Genomic DNA, 17,382 nt, shown 5'->3' with positions numbered 1-17,382 from the left:
ATTTTATGAAATATGCTTCTTTTCTGTCTTTCTTTCTAAGGGTGAGAAGATCAATATCATTCTTATGTCTGTGTGTGTTGAGTGTGTAGCTGGAATGGAGACATGGTTAGTTTAGCTTAGCATAAAGGCTGGAAGCAAGGGGAGACCGCTAGCCCGGATCTGTCCACAGTGAAAAAGAAATAACAGAGAATCAAAGTGTTGCTCGTCATGTTCCAGCCCATAACTCCCCCTCAAACCACAAACTGTTTTTATATTTCTGTCCATGTATCGATTAAACAGGCTAAACTCAGCATGTTAAAATGTGAGCTTTAGACGCGTCGGTAGGCGTATTATTGAACTTTGAACAGGACCCTCCCAGCTGTCTGCCCCTGCCTCCAGTCTTTATGCTATGCTAAGGCTAACCACGTCCTGACCTCTGCGTTTTGACTTCGGTCTCGGAGAGATGGAAAATGAGGGTTTTTCCCAAAATGATCAATTATTCTTGCTAAAATAACGATGTCAGCACGAGTAGGATGAGCCGGGATGGGAACGTCGAACGTCGACGTCCGGCTGCCCCGGCACTGAAGGTTACTAGCAACTCTGCTGTAAATAGCGCGCATATTTTGAGAACTGTCGCCAAACTGTGTGACCAGTTATAGGTGCAGGCATGTGTCGATTCAGTGTTCGCGGTCTGCCTTTCCTGTGGACAGAAATATTGCTCCACAATCTTAATACCAGCCCAGTTGAGTTCCGGCAGACAGGGAGAGGCTCCACCTCCTGCTCCTCTGCGGCTTTAATCACCCCTCATACCTCTCTTTCCGGTCGGGGGCTAATCCCACCTCCCCCCCTGCGCGCACCACAGAAACAAATGTTTCGTTCTTTCGTCTAGTCTGAACTCTCGATGAGAAACGGCGTCTAGCTCTAATCCAGGACCGGTTCAGAGGGCCGCTTTCAAAGAAAACAGCAGTGAGCCCTCGAACCGAAAATGGGATGACGGGGAGAGCCGCGGCCACAGCTCGGCGGAGAACAGAGACGCAGACGGACGGTGCGAACATGCGATTGGATGGGGTACAAAGGTAACCAGACTCGGGGTGCTGGAGCTTTGCGGAAGGCTCGGCTCCGACCAGACCGCCCTCTGTTTTCAGCTGGGACACGAAGGAACTGTTGGGTGAAACCGGTGTTGCACTTCCCTCGCGACGAGAACGGATGGAGGAGAAATAAAGACCCGGCGTGACCGTCATGGCCGTGCCCCTGCGAACGGGAGGCGACCTATTGCAGCGTGACAGTGCAGGATGCCCTCAGGTCGTGACTGTGGAAGTGAAATGCGACTGCTCTCGCTAACGTGCCCGTGACAGACTCCATCGTGCCTGGGCGCCCCCTCTTTTACCTGCCCGGGGCCGGTTCATGCTGAGTGACGACAGCCGGGCATCAGGACGAAGCCGTCTCACCCCCCCCCCCGCCGCCTCGTGTACCGGCTGCGTTCTGCAGCACCGCGGACAGCGACCATGACTCGGCTCCGCAGGAAAGCTCTCGTCGCACTCTTCCTCTTCACGCTCTTCATCTTCGGCACCATGATGGGGCTCAGGACGCTGAAGCCCAGCGACGGCTTCTCGGACATGGCCCCGGGGATGGACTTCACCGGGGAGAGATCCGACAGGCGGCGGCCGGACGTGAAAGACGTGGTGGTGTCGCCGGGCCAGTTCCACATGGGCAGCAGCGACACTAAAGTGGTTTTCACCAAATCCGACCGAGATTACAGCATATTCTATGATGTCCACATATTCTACTACCTGTGGTACGGCTCTCCCAGCATGGACAACAAGTACATTCACTGGGATCATGTGTTGGTGCCACACTGGGACCCTAAGATTGCAGCCAGTCATGCTCAAGGAAGGCACACACCACCAGAGGACATCGCCTCGAGCTTCTACCCTGAGCTGGGACCCTACAGCTCCAGGGACCCAAAAGTGCTGGAGTCACACATGGCCCAGATAGAAGCGGCTACAGCAGGTAACAGTTCCTGCAACACTGGCTCTGTACGTTCGGTTTGTTATGGTCAAGCGTTGACACCCTCCCAGGGGTCATGACCCAGACAGAAAAGGCCAATTTCTGTGATGTGAATGTTGATATTGGGAAAAAATGGCTTATTACTTTATGACCATTATTAACAACACAAGTATAAATCACGATTAAACAATTTATAATACAGGGAGATTTTGTTGTATGAATCAGGTACCAATAAAGTACTTACTTCTTCCTACTGGTATTTAAATGTTGGAAGAAACAAGTTTAAGAGGAAAAAGCCAGTAACAATTGGAAAATTTAGAGGAAATGAGAAATGAATCATACTCCAAGTAATTCAATACAAAACTGAACTTTGGATAAAACCTTGGTCTTGCAGTATAATTACAACAATGTTCCAAGTCTCCGTGCTGTGGTGTTGTAGGGGTGCTGGTGTTGTCCTGGTATCCTCCCGGGGTGGCAGATGACCACGGGGAGCCCACAGAGGACCTGGTTCCAGCTGTAATGGACGCAGCCCACAGGCACAGCATCAAGGTAACTGGTGAGACAACCGGTATGTTTTTCCTTTCTGATGATTTACTGAATGAGTGAATGGCTTGCCAGTGACAATTAACTGTGTGGTGCCGCGAGCAATGCGGAAAATGTTCAGTTATGCAGCATGAAAATAGGAACGCTGCATTGAGTCAGTTTATGTTGACTGTGATCTAACATAAATGTGTGGTACAGAAATCATATTCTGAGACATTCGACCAGCATGTCACTTGTAGGTCACATGCTCCTTTTGAACACCGCCAACAGGATGCTGAAATTTTCAGTGTTAACTTGACAAAAAGTAAATCTTAGTCGTCATACTTTCAGCCCCATTGTTTGGTCCCACAGCCTGGTAGCAACGTGAGTGTTACTCTACAAAGATAGGATAATCCAGTCAAACCAGACCGCGTTGAAATAAATATAGATGTGACTTTGGGGGTTTTTTGGACCTGAGACTCATCTCATATCGGTGATATGAGTTTTATCCTGGAATAGATACAGAGCATCATTCAAAATATAAGATATGAGCAATAAATCCGTTTTGGGCATGTGAACATAATATTACAAGGTAAAGCTGAAACAAAATTCACTTATGAACAAAAATGTATAATAAACCCATTTTATTTATGGACCTTATGCATTATAACACACATTACTTAAGATTTTTAAACAAAACATATTTGTGTTTTTCTGCTGATTTTGTTGTAGCAAGGACAGGACAATAAGTTCACAAAGTTTGTTAAAGACACAAATTTAGTCCATCGTACAGGGCTCACAAAGTCCTGAAAGAGGATTTTTGTCTGGTGGACTTAATTTTCCAAGACTACGGAGGCTCTGTACCATTGACTCCTATCTCATAACTGTGATCAAGATGGCTTGCTACTGGTCAATGGTGCAGATTTGAGTGTCAAAGTTCACCAAAGTTGAATTTGACATAAAAGATTAGCACAGATTTACAGTGGTTTTAGAAAGTATACACACCCTGTCACTGTACAATTTATCATGTTGTCATTTTTGCCCCTCAGTCTACACTCAATAACCCATAATGATTAAGTGAAAACAGGTTTTTAAAAATTTATTAAAAATCAAAAACTGAAATCTCCCATTTACAAAAGTATTCAGTCCCTTAATTCAGGGTCAGGTTTATAGAAGCCTTTTTGGCAGCAATTGCAGCTTTCGGTCTTCTTGGGTAAGTCTCTACAAGCTTTGCACACCAGGATTTGGGAAGTTTATCCCATTCAGATCCTCTCAGACTGGATGGGAATTGCTGTGAACGGCTGTCTTCAGGTCTCTCCACAGATGTTCTAAGTCAGGGCTTTGGCTGGGCCACTCAAGGACAGTCACAGACTTGTCCTGAAGCAACTGCAGCGCTGCCTTTGGCTGTACGCTTAGGGTTATTGCTGTGCTGACAGGTGAACCGTTCCCCCTGTAGGAGGTCACGTGCATTCTGGAGCAGGTTTTCCTCAAAGACCTTTCTGTACTTGGCTGCATTCACCCCTCCAGCAATTCTGACCAGTCTCCCTGTCCCTGCTGTGGAGAAACTCCCCAACAGCATGGTGCTGCTACGACCGTGCTTCACCATAGGGACGGTATTAGCCATGCAATGAGCAGTGCCTGGTGTTCTGAGTCCTTTAAATGACATTTGACACCTCCGAGCAGGCTGTCACATGCCTTTTTACACAAAGTGGCTTCCATCTAGTCGCTCCACCATAAAGGCCTGATTGATAGAGTGCTGCTGATATGGTCATCCCTCCGGCAGGTTCTCCCATATCTGCAGAGGATTGCTGAAGGTCTGTTAGAGAGATTAATGGGTTCTTGGTTGCCTCCCTCTCCAAGGCCCTTCTAGCCCAGTTACTCATTCGGCCAAACGGTCAACTCTAGGAAGAGTCCCGGTGGTTTCAAACTTCTTCCATTTTACCATTCTTAAGGCCACTGTGCTCCAGGGAACACTCAAAGCTGTAGAAATGGCTTTATACACTTGCCCCGATCTATGCCTCACCAAAGTTTTATCAGAGGTCTACAGAGAGTGCCTTGGACTTCATGGCTTGGTTTTTGTCCTGGCATGCAGTGTGAATTGTGGGGCCTTACATACACAGGTTTGTGCCTTTCTAACATATGTCCACTCAGTTCAGTTTGCCACAGGTGGACTCCAACAAAGTTGTAGACACATCTCAAGGATAATTAAAGCAAAAAGGATGCACCTGACCACAATTTGGAGGGCCACAGTGGAGGGTCTGAATATGTTTGTAAATGAGAGATTTCAGTTTTTGATTTTTGATAAATTTGCAAAAGTTTCTAAAAACCTGTTCTCACATTGTCATTATTGGTTATTAGGTTTAGAATGGTGGGGAAAATGGCAAATGTATCCATTTACAATTACATTCACAACACAAAAAAGTCTTCAAAAATTGAAGGGGTCTGAATACTTTCTGAAACCTCTGTACTTTGATAGAAATTTTGCTTTTAAATACTGGTGTGAACAGGCCTTTAAGACTACATTTAATCCAGGTGAGAAAAAGTGTGTTCTTTATTCAAAACACAGAATGTCTTGCAGCTGCATTGCCTTCTGGTCCACTGTGACTACTGGCGATGAAGAAATGTGTATCTCCACATGGCTGTTTCGATTTCAGTGCTCTGACCTCAAAGCCTGACATTTAAAGTAATATGGCCGTTCCAGAGAGATAAAAATGTTCTGTTATCAGACTCATTCTAGCTACGCCAATAGCTGTTTTTAAAGACCTGAAGTGCCGACTGACTGTAGATTCAGCATTAACATGACAGAAGAGCTTTCCGTCAGTCTACTGTCGTGCTCCTAATATGGAAGTCTTAAACTGAGAACTGGGTCTCTCTGTGTGTCTCAGTCAGACTTACACAACAGTGTGTATCTCACAGCTGACCTGAGGGCCAATGCTCCAGTGTTTCAGCGTACCAGAGCCGTCGCTGACAAAATAGAGACTGAAGTCTGTGTGTATGAGCAGTCATGTTTCTGTGTTTCCTCTGAAAGTGTCACATATACATACCTTCAGACATCACATCGTGTGATATAGTGATTCTGACACAGGAGTCAGTATTCTAAAGTGGGACGAGGTGTAAAGATTGATCATCCTTCTAAATGTCACCCAAAGCAGACCGCTGATGTCACAGGAGTCAGTGAGCACACCACATATGACAGACAGGAGGACACAGGCTGATCTATAATCCCCTCCAGTCCCCCATCATCACTAATTAAGCATAGATTGACCCAGTGAAATGTTGATGTAAGAAAGGTGGCTGCAAACAAGTGAGAAATTATAGCCTTTGTAGAGCAGTAAAGTATTACGTTCTAATGAAAAAATCCCTCATATTGACAACAGACCTCTTGCTACAACACTTGAGCTTTCTTGTTTTAATGATGAAGTTACTCTCTTGTAATAATAATATAATATAATAATAACAGCTGCCAGAACATAGATGAGATTTCAATATATGAATTAACTGATCAATCCTTTCTTCCTTTTTTTTGTCAATACACAACTAAATGTTCTTTTGATAAGAGTACACAGCAATTAACATCAAGTCTTGTGATAATGCATTAAAGCTGCACTAATCAAAATGTTTTTGTGAGCAATGGGTGAAATGACTGTGTAGTGTGAAAGGTGTGGCTCGTAGTGACAAACCCAAGGAGAATTATCACTTGACTCTACAGTTCCCCTCAGCTGTGCAGAGCTTTTTAGCTTCTTTTCGTGCTTTGTTTTGGTTTTACATCCTGCAACTTTACTGTCTGGTTCCCTCTCACCGTCCTCATCAAACTTGTTTCCAGCACCAACAGGCAGGCGTTTTGAGCACAAAGGCTCTGATAAACCCACTCTACACTGCCTGCCCGGCACCAAACGACAAACAGACAATGTTAGCGACTAGCTGATGAACACAGTGGAACATTTAGCAGCTAAAGAGCCAGATATTTCTCTCTGGTGCTGGTGGAGACCAAAGGAGCGCAAAAAGAAGGGTGAATATGGGGCTTACATTCACCAGGTAGCCAGAAACACAGCTCCAAATAGATGCTAATGTTGTTCTGTGTCTACTGGATGTGTAAACAGGTAATTGTTTGCATAAAACGTGTGGCCAAAAGAACTGATAAATGCAGCTTTAAAGATTAACTGAACACAAAAACAAAACGTTTTGAGCTGTTAATAAATTCATATATATTGTCTGTGAAGAATTCTAGCAAAACAGATAAAAAATAAGGGTTGTTTTTTTTTTTAGGAATTAAAACTTGAACAGTCTCTCCTGATGTGGATATTTAACCACTGCTGCAAAGCTGACTACAGCACATTTGATGAAATCATACCAGAGATTTAGAGATCAGATGCTGCATTCACATCACAATGGATTTACCTTAGGTACCAGTTTTTTGACTTCCTGACACCTCACACAACCAACGTGTCAACCATCGTGAGTTGCCCCGTTGCTCCTATCCCTACCATCAATTCTGTGTTATGTGAACATGGCACAGGTGGTCAAAGAATGTCTATGCTCCAGCTTGCAGTCCATGACACTCTCCATAGTGTTAGCAAGCCTACTGAGAGTGCTACTTAGCTAGGCTGGCCTCCCCCTCACACCGCTGCTATGGTTGATTTTTAAAAGTGTGTAGGAGGCAGAAGGGCTGCATATGATAGCGCTTTAAAGCAATCTGGATGTTATGAGAAACTGCCACATTATAGAGACAAAATAGTCCCATTATGACACTTTCTAGTTATAATGAGAAAACCTTCCCACCATAAAAGAACGTAAGAACAATATTTTTTCTTTGTGTGGGATCTCTGCATTTCTGTGCTTTAGAGTAAAATTGCACCTACACTGATCAGCCGCAACATTAAAACCGGTAACTGGTTTAATGCTGAGGCTGATGGGTATATGTGAATTTGCTTATATTGTCCAGAGAAAACCGGATTTTGCTAACATCAAACTTTGTGCCTGTGTTGTTCCTTCGGGTTCCCTCGGCATAAAGAATCACAGACTAGATGGAAGTTAAATATGGATGTGCTGTGTATAGTTAACCCAGGTCACATTGCAAGATTTCTAATAATTTTAGGTTAATCAGGGTACCATTTCTGCCATTTCAAGCCCCCAAGAAGTGAAGTTGCCTTCTTTCATAACGGTATTTTGCGCCTGCACTTTTGAATTTATCATCTCATTTTACGTAATTAGCTGAATTAATGTAGCATACACCAACGCGATGATATAATATCGCTTCAGGTTAGTGTTTTTCATCATCTGAGGAGAAGCACATTGGTAAAATCTGTTCAGGAGGTTTGTTTGTTGTGGTAGCATCTATACACCTGAGGGTTGGAATGTAAATATGAGAGTCTGCCAGCATCACACAACATGGGGGAATCTGAGCAAACAAAGCACTTTTCATCCGCATCCATCACTGGCTTATTCAGCCAAACAGGAACAGATTTAACAGCATCTTACCTCACTGGCCTTTCATGATGTCCAACCAGTTGAGACGGCTGACAAGCACGAGCCCAGGTGCCAAACACTGCCATGTTGCCATGGAAACTGTTTATGAAGACCTTGCAGCCTCTTTTGAGAGATGGAGTGGGCGTTGAGCATTCAGCGTTTGTGGCTCAACAGCTCCGTCAATGCTTTACTGTTTGCCACTGTGCTGCAGTCGCCTTTTTTCCCCCTTTGTGACTGAAGCAAACAGGCATACTATAGTTTTTCCTGGATGACCGAAGGCATCCATCACTCATCTCTCAGCTCCTGCTATAGAACATAACACGATGTTCTCTTTAACATTATTTCCATACCTGAACGTTTTAGTGATTTTCAATTTTTTAATTGGATTCCTCTGAAAACTATCTCATGCATATAAACTAAAATTCCTTCTGGATCACATAAATCTAAAAGAAGACTCAACAGATACTCCTTTAATTTGTAATTACTGCTGAGAGGCAACGAAAAATGGATTTCTGAGACACTCTGGATCAGTGGTATAGATGTCATCTGAATGTGTTGACAGATGAGATTACAATATGGGACATGCCTATGGGGATGATGAGCATCTGCTTCACTTGATCTCTGCTCCTCCTCCCTCTCACCTCCATTCTCCAGTATCCTGCAGGCTAAACTTAGCCTCTTCTCTCTCTTTCTATCTTTATACCAGAGGAAAGGGACACAGTGTGCCTGCCTGTTCTTGCTCCAGTGTTCATGCCAGAATCCAAGCACACTCAGTCTGTCTTAGTCAAATTCCCAATTTAAAGAAATCTGTCACTTGCAAAATTTAAATTATTTTTCGAAAAACTTAAAGGGAGTTTTTGACCACTAGCAGTACAGCGCTAGCAGGAGGACATGTGTTCGAGTATGGGATTGATCCGTATTTTTGCGAGTTTTCCAAACACTAAAAAGGCTTTGGAAATTTTCTACGTGTTGGAAATGGATTCAACATGTTTGATAAATGTCTTGAGAATATACGGTAAATGCCTAATGTAAATAAAACTGTATTTGTCTACAATGAAAGCTCCACCGGGTGCTTTTAACTAAGGAGTCAACATTTCATCTGTCAGTGTACCCTGTGCTCTTGTGGCCCAAATGGTGCCCCAAACTCAAAACTCGAAAACTCAAAATACTAGTTGCATATTTTTAGACGTCAGGACCCAGGTATACCAAAGCAACACTCAGACTTCACATTTCAAATTTTGCACTGTATGTTCAATCACATACAACATGTCATGCCAAAATCGTACTGAACTTTTTTAAAAGATGTTTCAAATGTGTCTATGTTCTGGTAGTAATAGTGGAGATACAGACAGAAACTGCACCGAGAAAGAGAGAAGGAGAGAGGGAGGTGGGACATGCAACAAGGGCCAACAATGCAGTTAAGGTATGCATCTCAGCCAGGTCCCACCTCCAAAGTAAACTGTTAAAACTACAGTAATGCTCTACAGTGTTTGCTGTGTATACTATCATGTTGACATAGGTTCTAAGAGCTGAAACACGTCCTTAATAATTTAATGTTAAAGATCTATTAAATGGAGCAACAGTTCTTAATTAAAGGTCAAATGAGCCGGTCCTGCCGTAATCACACACCACTGACCAGCAGGAAAAATATGTTTGGTTTTTCATTGCAGCAGGTATGCTCTGTTAATAATGTGCATAGAATTCCTTTGCAGAAGGGCTATAAAATGTGTGTCAAACATTTCATTTGTCACTCATCAAGAGGTACATGTCCATCCATAAATTTTTGAGCTGAGCCACAATTATCCTCACAAAGAAACACGAATGTACCAGCACATTGCTGTCTATCTTGTTCCCAATTCTTCTGTTATTGTACAGTATAGGGACATGGTTGATGACGTTTCACCCATAAATTATGCGTCTTCCTCACCAACCCCTTCCTCACCAATTTCAACCAGTTGTGGTTGAAATGTGGTCATTTCTATCCATTTGAAATAAAAGAAGAATTGGGAACAAGAGAGCAGTGTAATCTTTTTCTTTTTTTAACTCAGAGACACCATATTATAAGGCAATCTATGCATTGTGAAAATATGTGAACACACAATGATCACAAACCAAACTTGGACTACCATTATGTATTATGTATAATTCAAGGTGTCCATCTGGAACAGCAGGATTTGAATTGTACTAAATAGACATTTTAAAAGCTACCTCTACTCTGTCTGGCTGTTCAAGAGGAATTTAGTTCCAGAGTCCACTGTACAGGCTAATTTTTAAACTTAATCTCAGATTTCAGATTTTGATATGACCTTTTCGTGGCCTATTACTTTGAAAGATACTCTTTTTTCCTTAGTTCACACTAGCCCCATTTGTGACCTCAACACTTAACGCCTAACTCCGTAATTCCATCACATATTTCACTACTCAAACTTAAGAGGAAAAGTGAAAATATTATTAAAACAACCTGCACCTGGGTAACAATTAAAAATTTGGGGGATTTTTCCCTTATAGTTTGTCCGGGAAACTTTTATGTGATCAAACCATAAGGTAATGTTCAGTGGGCTACGCTCACCTGCGTTAAGTGTCTCCAAAGAAGACAATAATGCAATAAAGTGCAATAATGAGGACTTAAACTTGTGTGGACTTGAACGCACTGATCAGCTGGATATTGGAGGGTGTCGTGCAGAGCTCCAACAGAAAGATATACATTGCTGTTCATTATTTTAAAAATCCTTTCATTTGATTTTTAAATTTGCATTGACCTGATTAATCCCTTGGTCTTGATCAGGACTTGACTGGAACTGTCTTAGCTTGATCTCAACCCTCTTTGTACCTAGTCTTGATTGCGGCCATGGTGTAAATACACATTATTAATGGCCTACTGTACATAGATTGGCTTCCTAAGAAAACACTTCAAGAAAAGCTCCTCATTAAAACCTAAGACAGTAGACTTGCTTGGATTGGTACTTAAAATGAACACGATGCTGTCACTGGAGTGTAGCGCAGTTTGATATTTGAGTATCCACACAAAAACAGAGTAGGCATGCAGTGACATTGTTTCACGGACAGCACGGCTAAATTAGCGAGGTCCACAGGCCATTAATTTAATGCTGCCTTCATACTGGCTGTCAATCAAAAGGAATAAGATACTGGAATAACGAGCAGTGAGGGGTCAGTGTGAAATTCAATGCATAACCCCTTATTTTTTTCAGGTTTTTGCATATTCACATTGTGCTCTTAAAGTTTTTCAGTTAATATCCATGTTCAAATGTGTTTTCTGCACAGGTGGCCTTTCACATACAGCCGTACAAAGGACGGACGGACCAGAGCATGCACGACAACATCAAATACATTACTGACAAGTAAGCTGATTTTCTGTGCATCCACTTCCCTTTGTGCCAGATTTGTTTCCTTTCATTCACCAAGGAAGCTCTGCGTTCCATATCAGTGGCCACTCACATTAGAAGTCTAGCGATGTGGTGAAACATGAAGCCTAATAAGGGAAGATGAGGAACAGGTACTTAAATATAGACGTCTCCCTTGTGATCCTGCTGTAATGGATCAGCGGGTAGCATTTGCTCTAACTTCAACCAGCCGTAATGTGTGTCAAAGGCAGTCTGACTCTTTGTGTATCTCATAAAATTTGATGATATTCAGTTTTTCCTATAACTCAAGTGATGAATAAAATATGTTAGCTTTATGAGAGAGACATGGAGAAAGACTATGAGATTACTCATATAATATTTCATCTAATAAGATATTCATTAGTGGTCTGAAAAACCACAATGTGACTAGGAACAAGAATTAAGAATCTCAGTGATGCCTTGCTTACAAAGATGCTGGACTGGAACAAAATCAAATCCCAGTCTAGAGTGCCTTGAGTTGTGATTTCTGGGCTTTACATTGCTGCCAGTATTTTCAGAAACCCGCTGTGCTGACCATCTGTATAAAATGGAACAGAAATTGGAGAGGCAGAAATAGATCTACTAGTTTAAGTAAAGCATGAATATTTTCTGCATGTCAGACACAAACTCAACCTTATGTGGCATTTTAGAAACATTAAATTTGAAACATTAGTATATGTACAATCAAACAAATAACACCACCAAGTAAACCACTTGCTAGCATCTATAGACATCTAGCTCGGCTAATGAACTGACTCTGGGTTCAACTTTATGTCAAGGTTTTCCATCACCAGCATGTCACTTGCAGTCTTGTATTGCAGTAAATGTCTGTTCAGCCAAACTGCCTCAAACCTTAAAGCTGCACTAATCAATATATTTATATGAGCAATGATTTAAACGGCTATGCCTAATGTGAAAGGTGTAGCTCAAATTGGCAAAGTCACTGAGAATTATCCCCCGACCTTACAGTTCCCCTCAGCTCATTTTAGCATATCTATTTTTCTGGTTCTTCACCCTCATCAACCTAGTTTCCAGCTCTTTTTCAGCAAATAAGCTCTAACGAACCCACTGTACATTACCTGCACAGCACCAAACAGCATGCAGACAAAGCTGGAACATGTAGCAGCTGTGCCAGACATTTTGCTGAGTTTTTGGAGACCCAAACAGAGCTAAAAGGAAAGTGAATACATTTGTTGTGTCGCCAGAAACACAAATTCAAATGAATGCTAATGTTGCTATGTGTACACTTGATGTCTATAGAGGCAACTGTTAACATATTAACAATGTGAACTTTATGAGATTATAATATGTCAAATGTGTATGTGATATTCAGCAAAGAAAAAAATGATTAAATCAGCTTTAAGGCAATGTCCTATGCTGATCGGATATTCCCATTTTTAACTAATCACATTTACAAGCAGTCATAATCTATATATCCATCACTACCTCAAAGTGTCACATTGTTTATCTTTGCCTGATTATATGTAACTGACAACACTGTTTCTACATTTATCTCTCTTATCTCTTGTGTTTCTAAGGTATGGAAAACATGGCGCCTTCTACAGATTCAGGTCCAGCACAGGGCAAGTCCTGCCTCTGTTTTATGTCTATGACTCCTACCTAACACCACCAGAGTCCTGGGCAGAGCTCCTGACAACTAAAGGCTCCCACAGCATCAGAGGCACGCCCTATGATGGCATTTTCCTCGCCCTCATTGTTGAGGAGCGCCACAAACATGACATCCTAGCCAGCGGCTTTGATGGCATGTACACCTACTTTGCCTCCAATGGGTTCTCCTTTGGCTCATCCCACCAGAACTGGAAAGCCATCAAGGCCTTCTGTGACGCAAACAATCTGCTTTTCATCCCCAGTGTCGGTCCAGGGTATGTAGACACAGCTGTTCGACCATGGAACAACCATAACACCAGGAACCGCGTGAATGGACGTTACTATGAGACATCCCTGCAGGCAGCTCTGTCTGTCCGCCCAGAAATTGTCACCATTACATCCTTTAATCAATGGCACGAAGGAACACAGATAGAGAAGGCTGTACCCAAGAAAACAGTGACCCGTTTGTACCTAGACTACCAACCCAACCAGCCTGACCACTACTTGGAGCTTACACGCCAGTGGGCCGAGAACTTCAACAAGGAGAAGGACAAATGGCTGATGTGAACATGGTCTTATTTCCCTGGTAGATGTGCTGAGCCTGTCCACAAATGACATTAAGGCAGCTCTCACTGTAGAAAGACGACTTTATGTTCGTACACCTACCTGTTCTTCTCCGTTTCTGAGCACTGTTGATGAGCCTTGCTGATGACTGCCCCAAATGTTCACTCTGTCCTCACTGTTTTTAATCACTAACATTTTTGTACAGGTTAATAATGTCGCTGCTTTGTTGAAGCTTCAGGGTCACAGTGATAGATAATCATCATTTCCTGATGATAAATCAGTTCTGTATCTGTATCAAGGAAGCTATGTACAGTAACTCCGCTCTGTAGGGTTGTTTTTTTTTTTTCTTATTTTCTTATGATAGGAGACTGCTCTTGTTCTAAAAATGTTCATTCCTGTATTTCTTTGAAGACAAATTAAAATATGTGTCTGTTTACTGCTGAAGGATCAGTATTTGATGTAAAGTGACAGAGGTGGCAAATGCAACTTTCAAAAGAGCTTACAGAAATCATCAGAGAGCTGTCTAGAACTGTAATGGCAGCTACCGAGTTGTAAGATGGCCTACATCTGGTTATGACAGTTGAAATCTGGTGCTAAGGTCAATTCCCTTGTTGTAAGCAAGCCAACTGATTATCCGGATGAACCAAACCCCTTTATTTGGAGATCTGAGTGAATCTGAAATGTCCATAATAATCCCTACTGACTGTCTATGTACAGGACAACTATAGTAAGAGTTGTTGGTCAACGTTGGAAGTCAACCTGGGAACTGTGACCGAGTTTCTGTGCAAATTTTACAGTTTGCCAGGTTCAGCTAACCTTGGGTTTGTTTAAAACCTGTCCCATTGTTTTACAGCTTGTATTCTTTTTCCCATCTGACCACTTTTTAGTGATGCTGCCACATTCCCAGGTCCAACAAGTTGTAATAAACTGGAATGATTAGCTTGTTCGCTAACAAAGACGTATACAAGTTAGTTTATTGGAATGACAAGTAAAGTTTATGGGTTGATGATGGTCAGGATGAAGGGATGAGAGTGGTCGAGGGGTGGGATGAAATGGGGTTGAGCATGAGGGGACATATAAAAGGTCAAATGGTGATTCATGATGGGCCAGATGGTGCAGGTGATGTCGCTGCAAGGAACCCAGGGGCTGAGACTCAGGGTGTGGGCAAACTTTAATGAGGCTTTATACAGCTTTATTGTTCCTCATGTGGTTCCTGTGATCAGAGAGAAGATGTGCCAGCAACAGAGAGGGGGTTTCGAGGGAAGGGTTGTGAGAACTGAGACAAATGGTAGAGAAAGAGGTTAGATACAGTTATATGGGTAGGCACAGAAAATTTGGTTAGAAGCTTTTTCTTTGTTCCTCTAAACTATAATAACTTAATTGTGGAAGTGGTGGTGTTCATATAAATTAAAAACACATAAAAAGTACCTTAATGTCAACTTCTATTCAGACTGGTTTGTCATTCCTTGGTTTTGTTAGCTCGTCTATCCAAGCAATCTTGTTTGAAATAAAAGCTTTTTTTTCGGCTTGTTTCCAACAGTTGGTCTGGACTATGTTCCCAGTCCTGCATTAGCAGGAAATACGGTATGTTCACTTGTAAAAGGATTGAGAGCTGTATTTTCAAGCATCTCATGCAAGTATTTCATTGAACTGAAATAAATGAGAAGGAGATCTTCACATAAACGTTCCCATGTATGCTTGGTGGTTAACACTCCCATACTAACACCTGGACATTTCAGGCAGTTCTCACCAGAACATGCCTTTCCAAATTCATAAACCCATGGAGCAGCTTTCAGTGTGCAGACTTGATATTAGCTAGCTTAGGATGGCCAACATGCAACTGTGTAATTTACCTGTGAAGCCTGAATAAGTGCCTCTATACCAAGCAGTTGGAAGTGGAACACATCAGACATAGTGATCCAACCATTTCAAAAGGACCTGGCTGCAGCCCTCATGTGAATGAGAAACCACTGGAGCAAAGCAGATCCCTTTGCACACTCTAATACCACGCTTTGCTGGCTCTGCCCCCACAAAGCCTGTGCCTATGGAAATCACATTAGTACCAGGCTGCCAGCAGCCCTTTTACAAATGTCAGGCCTCAGAGCAGCTAATCATCACTAATTTACAGTTTGGGATTTAAAAGCTAAGTACAGAATGTTTCCTCCAGAAATTTTCCTTGGAGCCTCTGCAATAGAATTTAGACCCTCCCCTGAAACCCAGGATAATATAAAACTTATGATCACTTCTACAAGTACTATTGTTGATTTGTGCCTCAACTACAACTATTAACTGCTACTTCTACTGTTGCCACTATACAACTGCCCAGTGCTAGGCTGTAATCTATTTTTTTGCCCTAGAAGCAGTTTGTCTCCAGGCATGGCAGTGTTGGTCAGTCATTCGGTCAAACCACCATCTTTGGTCGAGACTGAAATATCTCATCAATTGCTTGATGGATTGCCATGAAATTCACTGCAGACATTCATGGTCCCCAGAGGATGATTTTTAATAAATTTAATGCTACCTTAACTTTTCATGTATTGCCAGCATCTGGTCAAAATTTTATTTTGTTCAGTACTTTGGTTTATGACCAAATACCTGCAAAACTAATAACATTTCCATCAGCCTCGGATGTACTGTACTTAAGCATTTAGCAAGTCCCCACCTACAGCGTAACAGAATTCAGGATTAAATGATTATGTGTATCAATTATTACACTGGTTCAAAACAAGATATCTCGACAACTACTGTGACCTGCTTTCCATTATATTTTCTTTGGAAGTTCATGGTTTCTAGAGGATGGATCCTAATATTTTTAATGGCCTCCTGTTCTTTTTACAAGCACAACCTTCAAGCCAAGGTCATGATCGCAAACCAAAATACCATATCTAAGGGACAGCTTGTTCTTGGGAACATTTAATGTTCTCCAGGGGGTTAACCTATTTGACCCTTTCCAATGGTGCCACTTAAATAAGCCCCTTGAATAAACCATTATTCCTAAGTGTTTTGCCCAAGGTTTCTTTGTCTTTGGGTATTTCCATCCCATAATAGACATGTTTACAACACCAGGAAGTGAACAATATATAAAGTCGCTGGTTCAATCTAACTATTAATAGCATTTAGAAGTATATGTTTGCTCTTCAAAGCTAGTATTTTCAAAATGATTAACAAGTGCTTAAATGTTTGTTTGTCTGACTGCCACTGAAATAGGAGATATAAGGTACTTACTGTTATTACCATATCAACACTCTAAACATGCTGACAAATTCATAAGGCTAAAATATAATATGATAATACAGGCTTTTTTTAAAAGGGACCATATGGTTAGAGTAGGAAAACATCAGGTAAAGATTTTTTAACAACAATAAAACATCTGCTAGAGAGGAATCGCATGTGTGTGTGTGTGTGTGTGTGTGTGTGTGTGTGTCTGTCTGTTTGTTTGTATTGTGTTTGTATGCACTTGCATGCAGCCCTAGATATGAAAAAAGATAATAAAATGTTTCAATTTTATTTATCATTTATTATTTCATTCAAAGCATTTAAAAAAGATGAAAGTTTTTAAATGTGTTTTAGCAACATGTTTGGCAGAACAGACATGCTTATTTATGGGCCCCCCAAGAACACACAAAAAAGTAAACAGAATTCACTACAGCACAGGGAAAATTTGTATTGTATAATCGTATGATAATATATACTAGGATCATTTTTAATAATTAAAAAATGTTAAAAGTTGTAAAACAGGTACTGGACATTGTAGTTATTGTAGTAGAAAATAAAATGGAAACTGTCAAGTAAGAATCATGTACCTAAAAGTCAACTAAAGTCCAGTACTTGAGTA

At 41.7% G+C, this 17,382-nt stretch overlaps 1 protein-coding gene across 1 annotated transcript; it reads left to right on the top strand.

Moving 5' to 3' along the window:
• Positions 1-1,470: 1,470 nt before the first annotated feature.
• Positions 1,471-14,578, top strand: maneal (mannosidase endo-alpha like). The gene is made up of 4 exons (XM_040122043.1): positions 1,471-1,989; positions 2,426-2,535; positions 11,257-11,333; positions 12,914-14,578. Exons 1-4 carry the CDS (start codon positions 1,485-1,487, stop codon positions 13,548-13,550), a joined length of 1,329 nt encoding a protein of 442 aa, XP_039977977.1. The 5' UTR covers positions 1,471-1,484; the 3' UTR covers positions 13,551-14,578.
• The last annotated feature ends 2,804 nt before the right edge of the window (positions 14,579-17,382 follow it).

Source organism: Xiphias gladius, chromosome 24 (genome assembly GCF_016859285.1).
Source record: "Xiphias gladius isolate SHS-SW01 ecotype Sanya breed wild chromosome 24, ASM1685928v1, whole genome shotgun sequence".
Classification (NCBI taxonomy): domain Eukaryota; kingdom Metazoa; phylum Chordata; class Actinopteri; order Istiophoriformes; family Xiphiidae; genus Xiphias; species Xiphias gladius.
This window is presented reverse-complemented; position numbering and strand designations above follow the sequence as displayed.

Excerpts from the sequence above, each read along its gene's own strand:
- maneal (XM_040122043.1), top strand. The coding sequence starts at position 1,485 with ATGACTCGGCTCCGCAGGAAAGCTCTCGTCGCACTCTTCCTCTTCACG. Across the intron at positions 1,990-2,425 it reads GATAGAAGCGGCTACAGCAG|GGGTGCTGGTGTTGTCCTGG; the intron begins GTAACAGTTCCT and ends GTGGTGTTGTAG. Across the intron at positions 2,536-11,256 it reads CCCACAGGCACAGCATCAAG|GTGGCCTTTCACATACAGCC; the intron begins GTAACTGGTGAG and ends TTTTCTGCACAG.